The 23,747-nt window shown below is 40.2% G+C and overlaps 1 protein-coding gene across 1 annotated transcript in view; it reads right to left on the bottom strand.

Annotated features, from left to right (window-relative positions):
• The window catches only part of ANAPC4 (anaphase promoting complex subunit 4), a 176,951-nt gene that overhangs the window by 52,525 nt on the left and 100,679 nt on the right, over nt 1–23,747 (bottom strand). Inside the window, exons 15-25 of the mRNA XM_085891169.1 lie at nt 19,035–19,086; nt 18,840–18,895; nt 18,261–18,307; nt 13,765–13,821; nt 13,608–13,664; nt 10,201–10,288; nt 9,853–9,950; nt 8,460–8,518; nt 4,820–4,849; nt 4,255–4,362; nt 3,411–3,470 (exon numbers count right to left, since the gene is read on the bottom strand). Of these exons, the coding sequence (XP_085747295.1) occupies nt 3,411–3,470; nt 4,255–4,362; nt 4,820–4,849; nt 8,460–8,518; nt 9,853–9,950; nt 10,201–10,288; nt 13,608–13,664; nt 13,765–13,821; nt 18,261–18,307; nt 18,840–18,895; nt 19,035–19,086 (712 nt within the window). The remainder of the gene's footprint in view (nt 1–3,410; nt 3,471–4,254; nt 4,363–4,819; nt 4,850–8,459; nt 8,519–9,852; nt 9,951–10,200; nt 10,289–13,607; nt 13,665–13,764; nt 13,822–18,260; nt 18,308–18,839; nt 18,896–19,034; nt 19,087–23,747) is intronic.

Below are 23,747 nucleotides of genomic sequence, written 5' to 3' on the forward strand. Positions count from 1 at the left end.
AGAAAAGTTATTAACAACATTCTATGATAAAGAGGGATATGTTTTGCATCAGAGAAGCTTAAAACAGTTTTTGAGAGAAGGATTGAGAGTAGCTAAAATTCATAGAGTTTTAAAATTTAAACAAAGTCCTTGGGTAAAAAAGTATATTCAATTTAATACAGATATGAGAGCAAATACAAAAGTAAAATTTGAAGGGGACTTTTATAAATTAATGAATAATGCTGTATTTGGAAAGACTATGGAAAATGTTAGAAACAGACAAAACATTAGATTCGCAACATCTTGGAAAGAAGCTTCGAGATTGATAAATAAACCAAGTTTTGAGAGAGAAGAGGTTTTTTCAGAGAACTTTTCTGCAATTCATATGAAAAAGGAAAGTATTGTAATGGATAAACCAATTTATATTGGAACAGCAGTTCTTGATTTATCAAAGATATTGATGTATGATTATTTGTATAATGACTTAAAGAAAGAGTATGGTGAAAATGTTTCATTGTTGTATATGGATACTGATAGTTTTATCCTAGATATAAAAACTGATGATGTTTATGAAGATATGAAGAAAAATATTGGAGTATATGATACAAGTAATTTCAGCAAGAAGAGTGAGTTATTTTCCAAAAAGAATGAAAAGGTTATTGGTAAGTTTAAGGATGAGTTGGGTGGAAAAGTAATGAGTGAGTTTATTGGATTGAGAGCAAAGGCATATGCTTATAAGTATGGTGAACAGATTGATAAGAGGTTAAAGGGAATAAAGAAATATGTAATAAAGAAATCAATAACTTTTAGAAATTATTATAATTGTTTGATGAATAAGAAAGAAGAATATAGGAAAATGAATACAATAAGAAGTTATAAACATAACATATATAGTGAAGAAGTAAATAAAAAGGCATTAGGAGCCTTTGATGATAAGAGATTTATTTTAGATAATGGAATAGATTGTGTTCCATATGGATATTGTATGATAGAGTGTATAAAATAGATTATGTTTTAACGATGGGAAGATGGGTTAGGGTTTTTTAAGGACTAACGGCACGTTTTTACACAATATATAAATGGTTAAACCAAGTATTAATCAAACTAAAGAGTGGAGAAAATCTCAGTCTTGGTATATAAATGGAAAACATAATGAATGTGAAAAATATCAAATAAGTCTTATTGAAAAAATAACTAAAACAAAGGTAAATAAAACAAATAAACGAATTAATTTAAAAACTAGTAAGTTAGAGGATGTAAAGAAAAAAATGAATATCCTTGAATGGACTGAAAACTTTGATGGTTATCAATTGAACAATGAAAAAACAATTTACTATAATCTCAAAATGATATGTGGCTCAGGAGGTGGCCAGATGAGAGCATTAAGAGAAGTTTATCATTTCGTAATGGCACAAAAGGGGTATCTTAAAAAATATAAAGATTCAAATGTTTTGTTTGTCAATATTTTAGATGGGGATTATTGTGCAAAGAAAATTAAACTATTGAAGGAATTTGAGAATGAACAAATCTTTATAGGTTCAATGAGTGAGCTGTTCAATTCAATGAGGTTCAACCTCCAAGTTAAAAGGGGAGACAAATAAATATACCTTGGGATAAAAAGGGGATTTATTTTTAGGGAAAAAAAATTATGAATCGCTGAAAATCCCCCATTCATTTACATGGGGAAAAGTGAGCCAGAATCAGTATTCTTACCCTACTCAGGTACACTACGATGATGCAATAACATCTTCAAAGGCTAAGCGGTTTTGAGATTCCGCATTCGCAAAATTGAGTGGTGACAGAAAAAGAAATTTTTTTTTTTTTTTTCAGAGCGCCATTTGACCTTTAACGCCAAGCGGTATGATGCAAGTCAAGTGTAAATGCGCCTTGCTCTGAGCTATCTGCAGAGCTATCTGCAGATGTGCCTTGCTCTGAGTTCACTTCAGTCGAGTTTTGTTGAAAATTTTAAAATGTCTATAATTAGGTCATGACCTTAAAAATTAGGTCAACAAAAAAATGTCAACCCCGTGCACTTTGTATTCACATTATATTGACGCAAAATTTCCTTACAAAAGTCCCAGCCGGCTCCGAGATACAGCTTGGAAATTGGGAGTGTTGGGAGTGCAATAAGAACGAGAACGACACTCTTCGACGTCAACAGATATGCCTCTGCTCACATTATTAAAGCATTACACATACTTGTATCAAGTTCGATTTAAATCCCTTCAGCCATTAAAAAATTGGGGGTGCCAACTGTAGAAACAAGCCCGACAACAGCAATAAGCCTTCCCCCTATCCGAAAAGGGAAGCCTGGTATTGGCTTAATGGCTAAGGTGGCTGGCTTTAGGTCTTAAGGTCTTGAGTTCTAGCCCCTGTCATATCATTAAATAACACCAGGTAGGTTGATTCAGCCTGTCATCATTCCGAGGTCGGCAAAATGAATACCAGCTTACAGGAAACAGGAGGTACTGCATCAGCGGCACAGCTGCGTTCCCAGCAATGATGCAACCAGCAGCTGTAGGCTGCATTCAATATGATAATGATCCTACAGGCCTATAGGACGATGCTTAAACATAAGCTCTTTCTGAAAATCCGTTGATATAGGGTGAGGCTGACTGGTTCCGAACAACTGCTCTTCTCTGTCCACAACACTCCTCCAACACCCCCATCTCTCACTGTTCATCCACATCCACATTTCTGACATCCGTCTTCATACAACCCTCCCATCTCAACCACGATCTCCCGCTTTTTCTCCTACCTCACTGTCAACACATCTGCTGTCTTTGGAAGTCCATCTTCCTCCATCTCGCACCAGGTGCCTTGCCATTCCAGCCGGCTCTTTACCAATCCCCCCCTCAATCCCATCTGCACACCGATCCTCCTATCTACCAGACACCCGCTTCACTCCCACAATCTTCCTGGATCCAGTTGTTCTCACCAAACTGCAGCCTCTGTTGTTGCTGCTCTGTCAGTGCCACAGTGTCCAGAGCATGCAAGTATTCCAGCCAGCCAGCCAGCTGTTTTTTTTATTTTTTTTTTTAAACACATGACCCCAGGACTTTCTTTTTCAATTTCCTCAATATCTTCCTGTCTGCAATCAAATGTGGTTGACAAAAAGATTGAGAAAGTTGAAAGGAGAAGTCCTGAGGTTGTGGTCATGCGTAGCGCATTACTTAACATGAATTTGTGCATCTTTTAATGGCTTATTCTACGTAGAAGTGAACATCTGCACACCAATGCATGGAATCAATAGAATGTTCATCGAGGTATGCCAGCTGGCATGGGAAGCAAGGAGAAGCTGAAGCAAGTTGGGAGAGAGATAGGATTGAAAAGAAGGGGGGGGGGTAAGGTAAACATCACAAAGAGAAGACATTGCATGTTCTGTGTTACTGAATAACTGTGTGAATAATGATTCCGCATTGGTCAAATACCGAGATTTGTCTGTTGACAGTACCGGCCTCAGGCTTCGGATGGCACTGGGCCCATGCGAGCTGCACACCAGGAAATAGCATTGTTATCCAGTTATAACATGACCATAAATGACTCTCAAACATCAACGCACGAACAACGGATAAACAACAATGGTGTGTCGAATGTGGCCCTTTTTAAAGCAATCGAGTTAGGAGTTTGGGAAAAGCCATTCATCGTGTGCTGTGAAAATAGTTGCATTTCATCAAGATTACCGAGCTTCTATCACAACAAGGCCAAAACGTCTTCGACGAGGCAGTAAGTTACAATTGCCAATTTGGTTTCAAGTTTCAATTCTCTTTTAAAAACGTGAACAAGTTGCTTCAAAATAAGCCAAACGGTTTCATCATCTGAATGTCCAAAATATCAGAACAGTGTAAATTGCTGAACATCTCCCGGGCCCTCAAATGCAATCAAGTTAATGCTTTCAATGAAAGACTTCGACTTCCTTGATCAAAATGTTGTTGAGCACAACATTATAATGTGGTATTCCTGATATGTAATCTTTATTGTTCATCCTTGGCCCTTTATCTGGAACGACCATTAATTTCACGGCTCAATGGTGTTTTCAAGGCGCTGAGTACGAGCGAAATAAAATGCAAGTCCAAAGATTAAGACAATAAAGGAAGACATTTCTCATTCTTCTCTTCTTTCTTTAAAAAAAATAAAAAATTCCACACCCGAACTCAGATATTATTCTCCTCCTTTCTTCATGTCTCACAGTTTAAACAGTATTAGCAGAGCTTGATGTTTGTATGTTCTGCGATGAAAGCAAAGCATTGCGTTGATGTCAAATGATGTACTCACTCAAGTTTTGTGAAAGCTGTGTTGGTTTCCATAAGATAGATAACATCTGCTGGGGAGGGACCTAATGAGAACAAGGTCATCTGGAGAGCAGCGTGTTCATTGCTCCACCTGTACAAATGCACCAGAAGGGTCCATCTATAAATGAGACACCCATTATTAGTGCCCTACCGGTTTCACCGGAGGGGACTAGAAGTTTGCTCTCTGTCCGTCCGTCCCACCTGTGGTTTTCCAGACTTTTTTCCCCATGCCCTTTAACATGTTCAATTAAAACTTGTTACATGCCTTTATGATAAGTTACAGACCAAGTTCAAGATTCAGGGAGTTTCTTCAATTTTTCAGAGTTCTGCCCTTTTTGGACTTGCCATGTATAGTTTTTGGTCCTATCTCTCTATCAATGGTGAAGAATCACTTTTTTAAAAAAAATTCTAGTATCCCAATATCGAATCAATTCTTCATTGTCACACCCAACCTGTCCACCAAGTTTCGTCCGAATCCGTCAATAAATTTTCACAAAAAATTGTTGCATAATCTCTTGTATACAGTATAAAGAATTGATGATACTCACATGGATAAGCAGTAAGGATTGCCTTTTCTCCTAAACAAAAAGGAAAAACACACATTCACAAATCTCAACGTTGATTATCAAATACGGTATTAAAAAAAAAACATTTGATTGCCATAACTCAGAATGAAATGTTTGATTTGTCATGGTTCCGGTGCTCATTAATTTGATTCAAACAAAGTATTCTCAAAAGCAATTGTAAAAGGTATCATCATTGAACCAGCTACATCAAAGTGCATTGGTCTAACAACTTCTGTGACCTTCAGCATTTTTGACTTATTTGTTCCTTTTTTAAAAATTATTATTCCTCCATCTTCACTCCTCCTGCACCAAAGCAAATCATTAATTGTGCAATAGACCCATAATCCCAATGACAGTCATTCGGAAGTGACCAATATGGAGAAATTCGACATCACACGTTGATATCAGAGTGCATAATATGATGTTAAACGTTATCTCTTGTTCTAATAGAGCTACAATAAAGCCCCCTGCCATTTTGGGGTGGGGGAAGAAGGTGGTTGGGAGGCGGAATTTGGGAAACGTGATGAAATGTTCTGATGTCACCAAGCTACTTCTCATTCTTCACTTCAATTAACAGGAAACAGTGTGTGGTTGGCATCGTACAACTCGAGTATGGTTTTGGTGTAAAAAGGCATTTGAGCATCCCAGTTTCACCTGTGTGTTCTTCGATTCCTGAAGAGCGATCATCATGGAATTACAGATACTATTTCAAAATGCTACATGCCAACACATTTTAACACAAATGGATTATCAAAATGTTACAAAATATAGAAAGTGAATACAATCTAGAGTACAGTACAGCTTACAGGGGAAATGCTATGCACTTTTGAAATATTTTTATTGGAATACAATAGTTCTCAACTTATCAATTTGGTAGTGGTGGTGGGGGGGGGGGGAGGGGATCAATGGGTGTAGAAAAGATCATGGTTTTGGATTGGGGACGATACGAGATAGTGCTGAACAGCTGAAAAATGACGTTGAAGATAATGGGGAAGTTTGTTCCGCAGGTGGAAAAAAAAATGGTGGACCAAGCGTGCCCTGCAGAAACCTCGCCGGGGGGGGGGGGGTGTGAATAAAGCACGGAGAAGTCAAACAAAGGGTGCTGTAACAGAAAGGAGTAAGTAGGAGACAGAGACCGACAAGCTGTCTGTGATGACAAATTCATAGGCCACAGACCCAGTTTCATTGTGGGAGGTTCCAACGACCTTTAAGACATTCGTTTCAATGGCATCAAGCTGAGCAAGGTGTGAGGCAGGGGCACCAGCTCAGATGGGAGAGCAGTCAGTATTCCATCAATATGCAGATGAAAGTCTTGTAGGTGGATAGGAGTTCAGGTGTGCCAAGGAAGGTCTTTGTATGACGGAGGATGCCCAGTCAATGGCTGGCTTTGGGGACCAACGTTGAAATGTGGTTTGCCCAAGATATATCATAGCTGATTGCGAGACACAAATGTTTAAGTGACTGAACATCTTCAAGAGGGTTGTTAGGAAAGTAGATAGGAGGGTTTGCCAGACTGTCCTTTCAGAGAGAGATAGTGAGAGTGTGAGATTTTCAAGATTGACAGACATATTCCAAGTGTTTGACCAGCTTGTGATTTTGTTCAAGCTTGAAGAGAGGAATAAGGTTGCAGCCCATCTGTCTGAAGGATGAGGGATGTCATGGCAGAGGGTGGATTCATCAGCAAAGAGATAAAGAGGATTTTCCTGAGTGTCAGAGAGATCATTGATGAAGATTAGGAAGAGGATGGGGCTGAGAACACTGCCTTAGGGCACTTCAACCTTGACAGGGAGAAGAAATGAAAGAATTCTGTTGAGAGCCACATGTTGGCAATGAAAGGAGAGGAAGTTATTCAGTCATGTGTGGAGTTGGCCTTGGATTCCATAGGCAGACAGTTTGGAGAGCAAGGCAGGATGTCAGACTGAATTAAAAGCTCAACATATGTCCAGAGAGACTGCCCTGACGTCATGTCTGATATTGAGGGCCTCCACTATTGTTGGGAGAGTATAAGCAGCATGTCCAAGGTAGAGTGACGAGGTCTGAATCTGAATTGATGATCTGAGATGGGGCTGTTGGAGAAAAGGAAGGATTTTATGTCAACTGCGATGATGGATTACATGACCTTGCTGATGATTAGAAGTAAGCCGATAGGTCTGGAGTTTCGGAGATCAGTTTTTGCACCTTTTTATGGATTGCAATGATGGATTTCCAAGCAGATGGAAGATGACCTAGGGAAAATGATAGGGTGAAAAGGGTAGAGAGAGGACGTGTTGAACAAGAAACATCCCGAAGAAGAGTGTGCACCTGGGTGATGTTGTCACAAACTGAAGATGGAGATTCAATTGGATTGCAATTTGAAAAGGAGTCAGATTTAAAAAAAAATACGAGTGGAATGGCACTCTGTAGAGCGCATACCTCCACCAGGCTGAACAGTTTCCATTTTGTGTCCCACCGATAGACTGGATCTGCATCTGAACCTGAACCAAAATGTAATCAGTTTGTTCTTGTCACCTGTCCAACTCATCCACCAAGTTTTGTCATAATCCATCAACAACTTTTTGAGATATCGTGCGATATATAGTTTTATGCCTGGTGTTGGCTTAATGGTTCGGGTGGTGGGCTTGGGATCCTCGGGTCCTGAGTTCAAATCCCACTTGGCTGTTGAATTAATACCAGGTGGGGTCGACTCTGCTTGTCATCCTTCCGAGGTCAGCAAAAATGAGTGCCAGCTTGCTGGTATCCTGTGTCGGAGTGGCGACCCGTCCAGGATTGTGCCCAAAGTCCAGGAGACTGCTTCGGCAGCACCAACGCCGTGTACAGAGTATGGTCCCGATGGATGGATCTGGATTTTCACCAAAATCTCATCAATTCGTTATTTTTACACACGCAACCTGTCAATCAAATTTCATCCGAATCCATCGATAACTCTGAGATATCCTGCTCAGTCAGACAAAAAGACAGACAGAGAAACAGACATGGGTGAAAAACATAACCTCCGTCCACCTTAGGTGGCAGAGGCAATAAAACAATTATATGAATAGAATCCAAAACGCACACAAAACAAGGTGAGAGCTTTTTTCTGGAGGTCGTTTGAATTTCTCCCATAATTTCAGTCTCCAGCCCGTCCAACCGTAGTTGTAAGCATCATTGTCTGGGGTAATGTCTCCAAGGTAATATTTTAATACCTGGCAAATATTTTCAACACTTTTCTGGCCCATTGGCGTCTGTCCCCATACCAGTCTCCCCTTCATATTTGTGTTTAGGACAGGGTCATCCAAAAAAAAGTTTGTTTTTTCTACGAGTGCCACAAGACATTGATGAATAACTCAGGAACCATTATCTTGAGAAAAACTCATGACGAGTACAAAATTCTGCTGCACATTACTATTTTGTGAATGGACGTTGTACGTTGAACCTTTCTATTGTTAAGTCAGTGTGAAAAAAATAACTTTTCCACCTGACTGATAAAAAACACCGCTGATGTTATGGTGAGTTTTTTTTTTTTTTTTTTTTTTTTTTTTTTTAAACTTGATGGCATATTTGAGGTGAACTCTTGGCAAGCACTTGTGAATTTATGAAACTTATAAAAGATTTATAGGTGTTACTCAACTTTCATTTCCCTCACCCTGGATGCTTGAAAAGTGTCCATTGCACATGGGTACACAACGACTTGCCAACTGTGACCTGCGGTGAATAAAATCCTTTACACATTTTTTGAAATTACGAGAATTACCAATACAGTGAAGAGCTTCAATACAGTAATACAGTGAAGATTTTAAATTCGAAATAATCAGATTTTCTGCATAATCCATAGTCCTCTTGGCTAAACCAGGACACGTAACATTCCTGCAGAGAGAACATGAAGCTAGATTTCTTGACCGTTGGTGAAAATGACTTTTTATGGTCATACTTACTCCAAATTTCCTTTCATAACTGGCCATGGATTAACAGCCTGAAAAATAACTCTGGAGTTCTATTTTTTTTAAACAGTCAAAAGATGTGGAAGAGCGAGAACTCGTGGAAGAGCGATGGAACGGATCAGTGTACAACAGAACAAAACGAACAGTAGAGAGGGTGGCCGGGGTGGGGGAAACGAACACCGACAACAGGATTGAAGCCCAAAACAGGGAGGTGGGGCCAAATAATGAGTGTGGGGAGGAATGGGGGGAAGGAAAAGATGCATGGGGTGACCAAGATGGATCCAAAAGGAAAGTCTCAGGAAGTAAAAACTGAAAATTTGGAAGATGGTTCCACAGGCAGGCAAAAGAGGAACAAATGAGTGGTGGTGAGCAGTGATTCTAGATTTGGGGGAGTTTCACCAGAAGGGGAAGATTGCGGACTGCATTGCATCCTGCAGAAACAGAGGAGGGAACAAAGCACGAAAAGAGCACAGGGTGCAAGACCAGAAAGGAGGAGGTAGAAGACAGAGAGATCACCGACCTGTCTGCGATGGGAAAGTGGTAGGTCTATCGATTCAGCTTCATTGTGGGAGATCCCAACAATCTTGTAGGCTTTGGTTTCCCTGGCATCGAGCTGAACAAGGCATGAAGCAGGGGAGCAGCCCAGAGGGGAGGGCAGTACACCATAAAGCTCCGGATGAAAGCCTTGTAGGTGGATAGGAATTCAGGTATGCCAAAGGAAGGACTTTATACGACGGAGGATGCCCAGAGCAATGCAGGATGTCAGACTGTATTTAAAGCGTGAGATATGTTTGGAGAAGATAGCCCTGATCTCATGTCTGACATTGAAGGGCTCCATCCATTGTTGGATGAGTGGAAGCTGCATGTCCTGGCTCTGAATCCAAATTAATGATTTGAGATGAGGTCGTTGGAGAAAAGGAAGGATTTGTATCATCTGCGATGATGGAATCCCAGTACCTTGCTGATGATTGGAAGCAAGCTCAAAAAACATGCATTATTGTGTTGGAAAAAGAAACATGTAGGCTCAAAAGAAAAAATTTTCACTTGAAATTGTGTGCACATACATGTAGGATAATACTTTTATCATTTTGCACTCACCGCTGGTTTATGGAGACAGGCACGGACCTTGGCATCCATTAGGCTTCGCATTTGACACAGGGAGCTTTTGTGATGACATCTGCAGAGCAACGGGCTCTCTGTACCAAGCACGAGAACGGCACGGTGACTCATTGTGGGTCATTAATGGGAATCCAAGCATACAAAACCCATACAACTATTGCAGTTATTAGAGGCAGAGTTAAATTATTCATGGCAGGGAATGCAGTGCATCAATGACATTTGATCATCTGATAAGAAAGATGGACGAAGGAAAAGAAAGAGTGTATAATAGCAGTGTCAAACGGCCAAATGCTCTCAATGCGTAGTTATATTTCAGGCCTTGGTTACCGGTAAGAGGCTGGCTGTTTTTCACAAATGAGCACCAGGAATTTTGAGAAAGGTCTTGAGGCATGTCAAGGTCTTCATCTTTCAGATACTGAGAAAAGTCACAATGCCAGTTAAATTGCACTGGGATGAACAAGCCGTCACAATAGCAGCAACTATTCTTGACAGTGCACCACCCAAATGAGCAGTTACTTGAACAATGTTACAAAGCTAATGTTACTAACAAAGAACCGGTCCACCCAACTTTTAAGATGTGAAAGGTGTATTTTCGTATGACAGTTTGGTATACCGACTTCCACCAGGCAGAGCTATACGATGCATATTAATATGGAGGGGAAATGGTGTCCTCCCCCACCATGAACCCCTGGGATTATGATTTTATGTATCCCATTAAACCTCTCTGTGCACCCCTCATCTCGAGTACAACCACAGGGTTTTCAACTGATTCCATCTAGCGGTTCAGAAATGCATCGAAATCAGACAAACACACAAACAGTACAATATTATAGTCTGATAACTCCCCCACTTCTATGATGTCTATGGCCTTCATGCAGAGAATTGGGATATTTTATAACAACTTGTAATAATGGGAGTGCGAGTGGCATTGTCGGTCATACGCAATAGACCTCACTTCCACTGAGAGAACGAGGCTGCATACTGCCGCCGCCATTACGAGAGACAAAGCAAGGTGTTTACAACGAGAAGATACGAGCTGGTGCGATTTCATTGTGAAAATGCTGTGCTTTTGTGCGGTCTTCGGATGTTCTCATCATGTTACTAGAGAAAAGGATTGGTCGTTTTATCGCGTCCCAGGAATTGCAGCAAATCAAGGAACTCAAACCAAAGAATTATCAAGAAAACAGCGGGAAAAGTGACTCGACGGCATATCACGGACCGACTTCGTTGACGAAGGTAAGAAGGAAATTTGTGTGTATAGCATCCATTTTGTCAGTGGTAAGCATTTCCCCGTACTAGATTCAGTTAAAATTAATGTATTTTAGTCTTCATCTGTGCTTTGCTGCGAGAGAAGCGGCCATCATTTATTTCAAAAACGAGCCATGGCAGAAATTTGCAAGTTCAGGTTGCTCATTACTATGTACCATCGGCTTTGTCACAAATGTCAGAGGAAAGAACTAAAATTTACTAAAAATAACAATAAAAATAGGTAATAAACATCTGGAGGGTTGGGAGGGGATTTGTCCACTTTTTTTTTTACGTCAAAGTTCAATGGCAGCACTTGTCGTTTCACCGATTAATCTGATTAAAATTCGTTTTTGTAGATTCTGTACCGATTCTTCATTATATATTCTGGTCAAGAGGGAATCACAATTCGAGGAAGCAACACCAACAACAAAAACTTGAAGACTCCAACGATAACTTACCCTTGCTATGAATGAAACGTTTTCACCTGAAAAAAAACTTTCACAGTAACTTCCTGCAGCCATCCGCTTATAAAATCATACTTGTCGTACTTCATACATTCGAAAGCAATCATCTGTTGCTTCGTCGCGGAGCTTGTTGTCAGAACCAGATACTTCATGGCATCTGGATATTCAAACCGGAGCCACCACTTCACCTTGTCTGCCAAGTTGGGTTTCTTCAAGCAACACGGATCTACACCATCAGAGAGCTATTTTCTCATGGTATCTGTGTTTTGCATCCTAGGATGAGTCATCAAAGCATTTGAAAAATGACACCGTGTGTCTGCAGGGGAGGGTTCGCCGTCATATATTTGTTCGGCTCCCGTAATGGCGGACGTGCTTCGTTTTGCATACGACGTGCCATTATTGCATCATCTACCTACAGGTAGTTAACAAGAAATGGAAACACCAATGCAAAGTGACTTAATAGTGTGCTGGGCCACCAAGTGTGGCCAGTATGTGCTGTGGCATAGAGTCCATCAGCGCCTGGAATTCTGTAGGTGGGATGCGGATGACTATCACATAAATTCTTGATCGGGTTCAGATATGGTGACTGAGAAGGTCGTGACATACGGATAACATCAGTGTCATGCTCATCAAACCATTGGGCAACAAAATGTGCTCGGTGGATGGCGGAATTGGAGGGGTCTCCTCTTGCAGCCATGCTCGCCATAATTATAGGCAAATTTCAAAATGCATTCCCTCCAGTGTTTTCGGAGTGCATGGAAGTCAAACAAACCCACAAAAAATGTCAAAGAAACTCACAATCAAGTGTGAAACACCCACAACAAAAAAAATCCCCACAAACAGAAAAAAATAATAATGCTTTAAAAAAAAAAAAAAGCACACACAAAAAAAACACAAACAAACAACAATCAAACAAGATGGAGATTGTGCATAGCATGATACTTGTGAATTCCACATAAAAAATAGTTGCAGTGGAAACAGTAATTTGGTCATTTAAAAAATTTGACCTATCAAGTAGAATGTTGTGCGTAACAAATGTGGTTGATACATTTTCTCATTGAGGCCTAATAGGTGTTTTACATGTTTCGGATAGCCTTGACCTTTGACAAATTTTTACACACATACAACACATACATACAAATTGGCTGTGTGAATTTCAATCTGATATGTTGAAAACTTTTTGAGGTGTGGTAATAATAAAATCACAAGAAATCCCATTTGATCATAATGGGGTGAAAATGTTGTCATGGAAACCGATGATATGTCCGACAACGCTAAACGATTGTCCTGATTTTTGGTGAATCAATTCCGTGACCCAATATGCAAATCCTGTTCAAATTCAATTGGATGAAAATTGACGATTTTAGAAATTTGACGTTGAGGTCAAATTTTTTGACCTCGACCTCTTGAGAAAATGGTTGACTGGAAGTGATCGACCAACGTTCTACTTTTAAAGCGTTGGTCAAAAAGAAAGTAGTGACGCAAACCAGAAGTCTCAACAATGACTTCTGGTCAGTTATCTCAAAAAGTATGCAAGCAAACATGACCTTGCTGTGACCTTGACCTTTGACCTCAAAACAATAGGCTTCCTTTTGACTAGCTCGATCAGTTGGTTATGTTTCATGAAGATCGGTGTAGAATTGAGATCTGTCGGCGATTGACATACAAACAAATGAAACAAACAACTTGCAAGGAATAAACTCACAAACATATAGTATGGTTCTTAAAGGTATGAAACTCAGGTTCTATACAAGTACAGTACCTTAGAAACATAGATGGTGTCATCTTATAACCACATTTGGCAAATATATTTCATCCAGCAAAAATGCTGTAAATGCATAAAACTACATTTCACTAAAGTTTTGTATTTTTTTTTCTTTATCTCTTAAAATTAACTACAAACATAACTTTGGAGTAATTTTTAAGCCTTTTACCACAATATCGAAATGAATGAATGAATATCTTAAAAAACCATGACAGAAACAATTTTCAGAACTCAACTCCAACACAAAAATAACTCACCTGACTTACTCTCTCCACACTGAAATACTTTCCGCTTTTTTCATAATCATTTTTCTTCTATAAAACATACAAAAAAAAAAACAAAATTAATTCAAAAGATGATTCATAGTCTGAGAATTGACATGAAACAAAAGCAGAAAGAACAAAAAAGCCTTACGGGTCCAAAATGCTCTTCAATAAAATTTGCCACAAGCATAATATCCTTCTGGCTCATCTGTGAACAAGGCCAAATAAATACAAGTCATTGCTTTCTGTTCATTGTAAATATATACAATTGGTCATTATCTGACGGACAGCTGGTAGAAAGGAATCAACAACAAATTAAATGTTAAAAAAAACAGAAGAAGAGGAGCGATGATAAAAGCAAAGATTATCACAACATGCACATCAAATCAAAAGCTTAAACATTAGCAGTTCAGACAGTTTGGTCAGATTTAGTGTAAACAATCAAAATGTAAAGAACAGTAGAGGCAAAAGATTTAGGAAGTACATAATCGGAAAGGAACACACAACCTCAAAACGAGGTTTTGTAAATCCTCCATACAGATGTAGAGGAATTACAAAACTTTTCTTATTCATATGAAGATGTGCCCAATGGTTTGACTGACTGAGGATTTGACAAACTTTCTAAAATAGTAAGTGTGTGTGTGTGTGTGTGTGTGTGTGTGTGTGTGTGTGTGTGTGTGTGTGTGTGTGTGTGTGTGTGTGTGTGTGTGTGTGTGTGTGTGTCCTCCATAACTCCAAAACCATGAAACCAAGCAACCTGAAACTTTGCATGCATAGTAAGGGAGCTCCAAGAGAGTGTGTGGATGAAAACTGGGTGTTTGAGTGAATATAAACACCCCTTGTGAATATAATTAATGGCCTTATTTAATTATCCTTTCTCAAGGCTTCACCGTTGATCAACCTTTTTGTCAACCTTTTGTTGATCAACCTCCCTCACTGGGATCTTCATTCGCCATTGTTTTTGTTTTTTTTGGCCTGATCAACATTGCCTTGATTTGGAACAGGTCACGAAGGTTTCTTAATGATGAAGTTTGTTTTTTAACTTTCCTCACTCATATCATCGAACACCTCATCTTAATACCCACGAATCGCTCAATACCTAGATAGCAATGATTATAAACGCCCGGAGACGCCAATGTCTATGCCTTTATTTCATTTCTGCATGTGTGCTAAGCTCCAGAATCTCTTTACCCGAGCCAAATTTCAAAATTTAAACTGTGGAATTGACCTTAGGCCCTGTCACACCAACGTTTTAGCCAGCAATGGCAACGTATAAAAATGTATGTAAAACGTTGGCGTACGCTGAAATTTTGATGTTTTAAAAAAAGTTTTGGGCATATTCAAAACTATTCATAACGAGTTGGTCGTATGCATAACATATTAGTAATGGGCACAGAACGTTTCGTTGTGTTATTGATAACTTTTACCAACGAATGCTTAGCCTGTTGTCGGCGTTCACAACCTATGCCCAACGATAGTTTAACTTGCGCATAGCGCGCTAAACGTATCGCCGGCGAACTCGTGGTGTAGCCTGTTAAGAACCTGCCAGACGCCGATTTAAATCATAACCACCTGAGAATTTGAAGTGTCAACAGCGTATGCGTATGCCGGCCTATGAAAAATGTGTCGAAAACGCAAGGCGCACGTCAAATACGGTATAGGTAAGTTGTGTATACGTTAAGAGTAGGCTGGAAAACAATGAAGTACGCTGTCATATTACGTGGTACGTGTAATACGTCGTGAAATTTCAAGCATGCTGAAAATTTTACGACGTACTCGGCATATGGCTAACACGTTTCGCATGCATTGTCATATGTTCCTGGCACGCTCCGCGATCGTTTACACACGACAGACACACGTTACTTGTAGGTTACTCATAAGTCAAAACACGTCAAGGTAATATTTAACATACCTGCAACCTAATTTTCAACCAATGGGTAACGTGCTTGAAACCTATGAGTAACGTGCATTGAACCTATCTGTAACTTGCCTTGAACCAATGACTCGCGTGCTATGAACCTATGAGTAACGTGCGTTTAACCTATGTGTAGCATGCTTTGAACCCAAGTATAACGTGCTTCTAACCTTTGAGTAACATGCAATGAACCTATTTGTAACGTATCTAAAACGCACATTGTCCTATGTAGACGAATTAGATTGACGTCTTCCGGACGACCACAGCACTTGCTGAACGTGTTTCTAATTTACATCTACCGTATAATGGCGATTCGGTAACGTTAAGGGGATTGGTATATACAAATGGGCTTCACAAGAGGAACCCATCATTGTTCCAGACTCCATGTTGAGTAGATGTCAATGCCAGTAGTATCAGTAGTAGTCATACTATTAGTAGAAGTTGGTGTGCGTGACAGAAGTAATAGTAGTAGTAGTTGTAGTAGTATGTCTATGTCAGTAGTAGTATGTGAGCGTAATGGGGAGGGTGTGGGTGATGATGGATCCTCTTATTGTCCACGAATAGGAGACTACTTTGCACCATTGTTCGATGTTATTTTCGGCTAATTTTTTTTCCTCATTCCCACGATGAAATATTTCTTTGTTTTACTTTTTAAAGTATTAAAAACGACTTTGACAAATGCATAATGTAGTAGTAATGAACACAGAACGCTTCGATAACTTATAAATAAGTTATACCAACGATTGTTTATCGTCCACAACCTATGCCCAACGATAGTCTAGCATATGCATAGCGTAATAATTCCCAAGCACGTTATTCATAGGTTATAAATAAGTCACGGGTACCCTAAACATTACTTTGATGTGTTTCGATGTATGAGCAACTTTCAAGTGGCGTGTTGAGAAGTGTGAACAACGTTCGTGTAGCGTGCTTACAAAACGTTACTCATAGGTTAGAAATAAGTTTCGGGTACGCGAATGTTACCTCTACGTGTTTCGACTTATGAGAAACATACAATTAACGTGTGTCAACGATCGCATAACGTGCTTACCACTTATGGCCAGCGTAGCGGAACGTGTGAGCCAAACGCCGAGTACGTTGTAAAATTTCAAGCATGCAAAATTTTTTGAATAACCAAAAAGTACAACGTTTTAAACCAGTGTAATACGACCTATGGTAGTGTTTTTCAGCGTGCACCTAACATACACATAACGTACCCATAACGTATTCGACGTGTGCCAGCGTTTTAGACAAATTTTTCATAAATCGGCATACGCTGGCTAAATCGTCAAGGTGTGACAGCCCCTTTAGCAGCAGTTCCGACTGCTAAAAAAAAACGTATTAATTTGTCCAATTCGGACATTATTTGACTCTCAGGACGCCTCTGATTGTATGTGCCATTATTTCACAAGTACACCCACTCGGCACTCCCTACGGGAGCGACAGGAAGGGTCATGTTGTTACCCTCTCTGGGGTATATAGATTATAACAGATCATCTCGGGTCTGTTCTTCTGTGGTGGACATGATAAGCAGAGTGCCTCAAGGATGTCGGGATTCCTCAGATTTCTTTTGGTTTAGTGTTAAACAGCAGTAGATCTGTGACTGTTCAAAAAAGGTAATCACACATGTTTGTGGTTTTTAAAATATTTTTTTACTTCTTGTTGGCCTCTTTTTCTTCCTTGTTTCAAGCACCACAAAATTCCACGATAAGCTATTTGTACACGTTGACACGGCATTTGTTCAAGGAGAATAAAACACCTTGGGGAAAGGGGATATAATTATTATTAATATTGTTTTGTAATAACATTAATATTATGCTATAATCATGAGAGTTGTTATTAGTTTTGTTATTGAAAGCGGCCTTGGAAAAAAACAACAGGATTAGTCGTCTTAACACGGACTTCACCGAAGGCAGAACACCCCCTTGGGGGGGAGGGGAGCAAATTAAGTCACTACAACCTCCATCCTGTGACCCTTAGTCCTATGAAGTTTTGGTGGACTGGATAAGTAACGACCAAATATATCATAGTCAAAAAACCGTCAGACAGACAGACAGACAGGCAGACAGGCAGGCAGACACCAAATTGCGTATTTTAGTATTATTTCCGCACATGCAATAAGCTCAAGAATCTCTTAACCTGCGATGAATTTCAAAATTCAAACTGCGGAATTGATGTTATCAGCAGTTCCAACTGCAAACAAAAAAAAGTGTTCATTTGTCCAATTCAGACTTTGTTTGACATTCCATGAGTCTCTGCATGCTGTTTGTTCTAAGCGATCGCTAATCACTTTCCAAGCTTGCCGTTCATTATCAACCATTTTGTTGGAGTGCTTGCTTGAGTGCTTAATAATGTTCCCTCTCTCCTCCCTCTCCTTACTCTCCCCTCATTCCTTGCTCCCCATCCTCTCACTACTCCCTCCCTCCCCCATCTCTTAATATTTCTGGTTTATAAAAGTATGAACAATAGGAGAAAGGACAACGCAACATAAAAAACAAGAAATAAATAAATCACAAACAAGGACACGAGAATGGAAAAAATACCAAGAACAAATTTTCAACTTTACGAGTCTCTTTCATCCACACTAGATTTCACAAGCAATACCAGTTCTTCATTTGTTTCATTGTTACATGTTGTACCCCCCAATTTGTAAGGTTAAAAAATGACTTGGGTACAACCAACTCAAAAATTGAATAAATAAAAAATCAATTACAATCAATTGCCGTTCTCACCTTGCTATTCTCAGGAGGTATCGTCTCATCTGACAAAGTCAGGATAACTGCAAGAGAATTTTTTTTTTTAGGACTTTCATTGGAATATATGAAATAAAACGAGGACTTAACCTTCATCCAACTTCGTGGTGGACACAGTGATGTCTTCATCCCTGTTTGTCTGTGAGCAGGATATCTCAAAAATTTATGGATAGATTTGAACAAAACTTGATGGGCAGGTTGGGTGTATGACAAGGACGAATTTATTAGATTTCGGTGAAGATCTTGCTACTCCATTTTTTTTTTAAGTGATTCTTCACAATTGAGAGATCGGGCCAAAAACGATATCTCAAAACTTGGTGGATTAGTTTGGTAGGTAACAAGAACAAGCCGATTAGATTTTGGTTAAGGTCTGGATACAGATCCGGCCTAATCAGTTGGATCTAAAACGTAAACTGTTCAGCCTGGTGGAGGGATGCACTCTACCGAATGTCATTCTAGTACATATTGATTTTAACAACGAAATGTTATCGTTTATTAAGTGATGCACAAAAAGAGCACAAGTAACAAATGTATAATATTTATGCTAAAGACACGCACCATTATAGAGCCAGTAAGAAAAGGCTCGGAAGTTTTTGAGGCTGTTTTCAATCACACTAGAAGAAGAAAAAACAACTTTTATGCAGACAAAAAAAAAACAGAAAACCAACACAATATTTACAATGAAATGAAAAAAAAATATTGTGTGCACAACTGGCAGCACATAAATAACCACTCCGTAACTAATGTACTTACTGTAGCAGCTCGTTGGATTTCAAAATATAAGAACCAACAGCTTGAGTAGCATCTACAAAAGAAAATTAAAAAGTAAGATCACATTTATATTTTACATGAGACGTTTACCCATCTTATTAATGTGTATAGACTGTGAATCTAAAGTTTTGGAGGAGAGGGTGGAGATTGGACGTACATGCTCGTTTGCCCAAAATTTGGTCTTGCTTGAAACATTTTACAGGACAACCTTACCCTATCCTGCTCTTGTAAGGATGGTCACTGCCCTGCTCCAACATGTTATCTCTCCAACTCAGTACCAAAAATCCCTGCTTCAACAACTCCAACTCAGTGCCAAAAATTTGGTCCTGCTCCAAGCCCTCTTGCTGAGGAAAGGGGCAGAGCTTACATTAAGCAAGCAAGAAAACTTTTTAAAAATAATTTAAAATTCAAAAAAATATATAAACTACAACAGCACTCTTCAACATCACGACGTTGACAGATATGCCTCCGCCCACATTATTACATTATACATACTTGTATCAAGTTTGATATTTGAGAATAGTTGAAGGTATTTAAATCACATTTTTACCTGACATGACCTCTGACCTTTGAGTTCTTGACCCCATAATCTAATCAGTTTATGCATACATCATTATACATATTTGTACCACGTTTGACTTGGATTCCTTCAGCCGTTATTAAAGTTGTCACGGTAACGAAAACCTATTATGGACTCTGACCTTTGACCTCTTGATACCACCCCATAATCAGTTCATCTCTGCATAACTGGGTGGTCGCTAGACGACCGTTATTCTCAGGTTTTCCGTCTGTCTGTTTGTTTGCATGTAATGGACAGCTCTGGAGGCCAGAGGAGTCAACCGATTTTGATGAAACTTGACTGGTAGGTTCATACCAGGATCTAGTTGTATGCTTTTGAGCACCGTTGCTATGGACACTACCGTTGCCTAGCAAAGAGACTTAGAAAATTTTGAAAAAAATCCGAAAAATATTTATATATACACATGTATTTTTTTCGAAAATCAAAAATCGGCTTCCGTGCTTTTATGCGCACTACAATCAACCTCTGTCAAAAATTTTCAGCCCGATCCGTCAAAAACTGTATGACTAGTATGCAATTATATTACAAAATGCTTTCACCCCAAAGTTCGCGTTGGGATTCCCTCACGTAGGGTTAGGGAATCGAACACAAATGATGAATGGACAGTTGCTCGTCATGTTCCTATATGGAACAACGAACGGCAAAAATGCCATCTGATGTGTTCTCTTATCTACATATTTCAAATTCGCCTTAGTCTAGCGACCACCCATGTTGCCTACCGGCTTGTCTGTCTGTTTGTTTGTTTGTTTGTCTGTGAGCAGGAAATTTCAAAAATCTGTGGACGGATTCAGACGAAATTTGGTGGACAGGTTAGGTGTGTGACGAGGACAAATTGATGAGATTTTGGTGAAGATCTGGATCCGGAGCCGACAATTTTCTTTGTGATTCTTCAACGTTAGTGGGGTGGCATAGCTGAAAAATATACAACAATTGTGCATTTCATGATACAAGCGTCAAATTTGTCACAGAGATAGACCAATATATTGTGAACAGATCTGGATATTGAGGCATCGTGGATTTGGTCCCTGACGGCCGTGGTGGCCATTTTACACAATGGTCGCAGGATGATAGAGTTACTTTGTGGAATTGATCAAGTAAGAGGAAGTAAGTGGGGTTAATTGAACACCGTGAGATTAAAGAAGACCAGTTAAAGTGATGGATTTTTAGAAATCACACATTAAACTAGTTTTATTGACATTTACATGAGACTGTTCTGAAATGTCTATGGCATACACAGGCTACAACAAAAGCATTAACTTTAACTTTGAATCAAACTGAAAATACCCCAATATTTCCACAGTCGATGGTTCAACCATATCTCACAAGATACCAGAATATCGGTGCTGAGAACACACACACACACACACACACACACACACACACACACACACACACACACACACACACACACACACACACACACACACACACACACACACACACACACACACACACACACACAGAAGTGCAGCCTTTTTGCAACTGCATAGGTTCACATTCCTCGCATTTTCAGGACACCAGCTCTTGGCATGTCTTCGGTAGAGTCGTCCAGTGTGGCTCATACAGGCCGTCATCAGTCTTGGTCCAGCCCCAGATGGTTGGTGAAAGGAAGCTCTGGCCTTGGTAGCAGTGTGTGTCCCCACATATGACATCCCTGGTAGGTCGCCCTCTTCATATGCTGCTCTCGAGCTGCCCTTGTTGGTGGAATCAACTTCACATTGTTCTTCTTTGCAAACAGCTTCTTCTTAGCTTTATCTATGTCAGTGCTGATGCTTGTTCGGTCATACAAGAGGATGACAAACCTTTCGATGCAGTCCAGGACAGCTTCTGGTATGATGCTTCGTGCCGAAGAAACTTGTAGGAGTGCATCTGTTAATTCCGGGACCACAGCCCAGATGGCCCAGGCCATCTTCTTACCATGCTCAGCAAAGCTGGACATGGTGTTACACCCTGTCAGAGCATGAAATATCGACAATGTCCATCCAAGCCAAGCCAAGCTGCCATTTTGTGGGATGCCAAGTACCAGACGCTCTTTACAGTTCCAAATGCCAACCAGAGTTCATATCCTGGTTGCAGCCCCTGTTCCACAGACAAGGCAAACATCACAATGTCTGTCAACCATCCGGATCAGGATCTTGCGGTGGCCATACTGTGCAGTATGTGACACACGCAGCAACATGCGACTACCAAACAGGAAGCAACAGGCTTCCTCATGGATGCATGGAGCGAGTGATGCCAGATCCTCCAGTGGCGGCTTGCTGAGAACTCCCTCTCCATCAGTGATGACAAGCTGTTTGTCCTTCTCGTCAAACCACTTGAGGGTAGTTTCTGGCAGAAACCTGAACAGCTCCATCTTGTTGTCATCCATGCAGAAGAAGCTTTGCCAATTTCCTGGGATGGCTGCTGCAGCTACGGCACGTCTAAGCACTCTTTTCCCGCATTTTGTTCTTGCCATGCCTTTCAGAGAATCTTCAGTGTAAGTGTCCAACACTATATCTCGGTGCGATGCATCCTGCAGCTTTGTGGACAGGTAGAGGATCCACGCGTGACATCTTGCGGCTGCAACTTTGTGGACAGGTCCCTTCACTTTGTTGGAATAAATAGCCTACTTTAACTAATTTGACAAATTATTCTGCCCAAATCATTAGGGTTCTGTTCTCCAACATGTCTACATGTGTATGTGTGTTCATTAGCCTTCATTTCCAACTTCTGTACAACAGAGTTCAGCTGGTCAGGAAACTGATTGAAACCACCAGCAGCCATTTTGTAAAATTGCTGCCACAGCCATTAGGGTCAGAATCCATGATGCCTCATCATCCAGATCTGTTTACAATATATTGGTCAATCTCTGTGCCAAATTTGATGCTTGTATCACAAAATAGACAATAGAATGGATATGTCGACTCCACTACATTGAGAGATGGAACAAAAAATGATATCAAGCATGAAATTTCAAAAAAGTTGTGGACAAATGACAAAACTAGGTGGATGAGTTGGTTAGTCGACAAGAACAAGCCGATTCGATTTTGGTTCAGGTCCGGATCCAGATCCGGCCTATCAGTGGGATACAAGATGGCCTATCAGTGGGATACAGCCTGGCGGATGAACGCACTCTCCCGAGTGCCATTCTAGTTTCATCTGATAAAGTCTTTATACAGTAATAACTTGATGAGCCATCTGTTATGTACACATAAGGAGTGGTTGTAGACAGTGGTGAGGGGGCAGGGAGACATGGTCTATAGAAGATTACCATATACTTTCCACTGCCTGCGCTGGCTCCACACGAACCACTGCCATTGAAAGGCATATTCTAAGTGTTTGACCAGCTTGTGATTTTGTCAAGGTCTAAAGAAAGGGAAGAAGCTGCTGCCTACCTATCTGAAGGATGAGTGGTGTCACGGCAAAGGGTGGAGTCATCAGCAAATAGATAAAGGGATTTTCCAGAGAGTCAGTTTGATCGTTGATGAAGATTAGTAATAGGACAGGGCTCAGAACACTGCCTTGGGGCACTCCAGCCTTACGGGAGATGAATGGATTCCGTTGAGAGCCACACGTTGGCTATGAGGGTAGAATAAGTCAGTCAGCAATGTGTAGAGTTGGTCTTGGATTCCATGGACAGAGTTTTTATAACAAAGCGGGATGCCAGACTATCGAAAGATGGTCCTGATCTCACATCTGGCATTGAGGGCCTCCATCCAACCATTCATCCCTGGTCTGAAACCGAATTGGTGATCTGAGATTAGGCTGTTGGAGAAAAGGATGGATTTCATATCAACTGCAACAATAGATTCCATGACCTTACTGATTGAAAGTAAGCTTCCAATCACCAGGTCTCTCGTTAAGGGGATCAGTTTTTGCACCTTTTTATGTCATGCATTGAAGTTGGCTGATTTCGAAGCAGATGGAAGATGACCTCCAGCAAATTAGAGGGTGAAAAGAGCAGAAAGATGATGTGAAAGAGCAGCAGAACAGGTTTTTACAACACGTGAGCTGATGCCATCCAGTCATGTTGTAGAAGCACAGACGAGGGTTGCCAGAAACTTCTCCACCTTCTGTGTTGTAAAAGGCACAGAGTCCGGGAGCAGTTGGGTGCAACTGGGTAGCGTGGGTTCAGA

Source organism: Eptatretus burgeri, chromosome 8 (genome assembly GCF_056783735.1).
Source record: "Eptatretus burgeri isolate ZD-2024b chromosome 8, Ebu_testis_v1, whole genome shotgun sequence".
Classification (NCBI taxonomy): domain Eukaryota; kingdom Metazoa; phylum Chordata; class Myxini; order Myxiniformes; family Myxinidae; genus Eptatretus; species Eptatretus burgeri.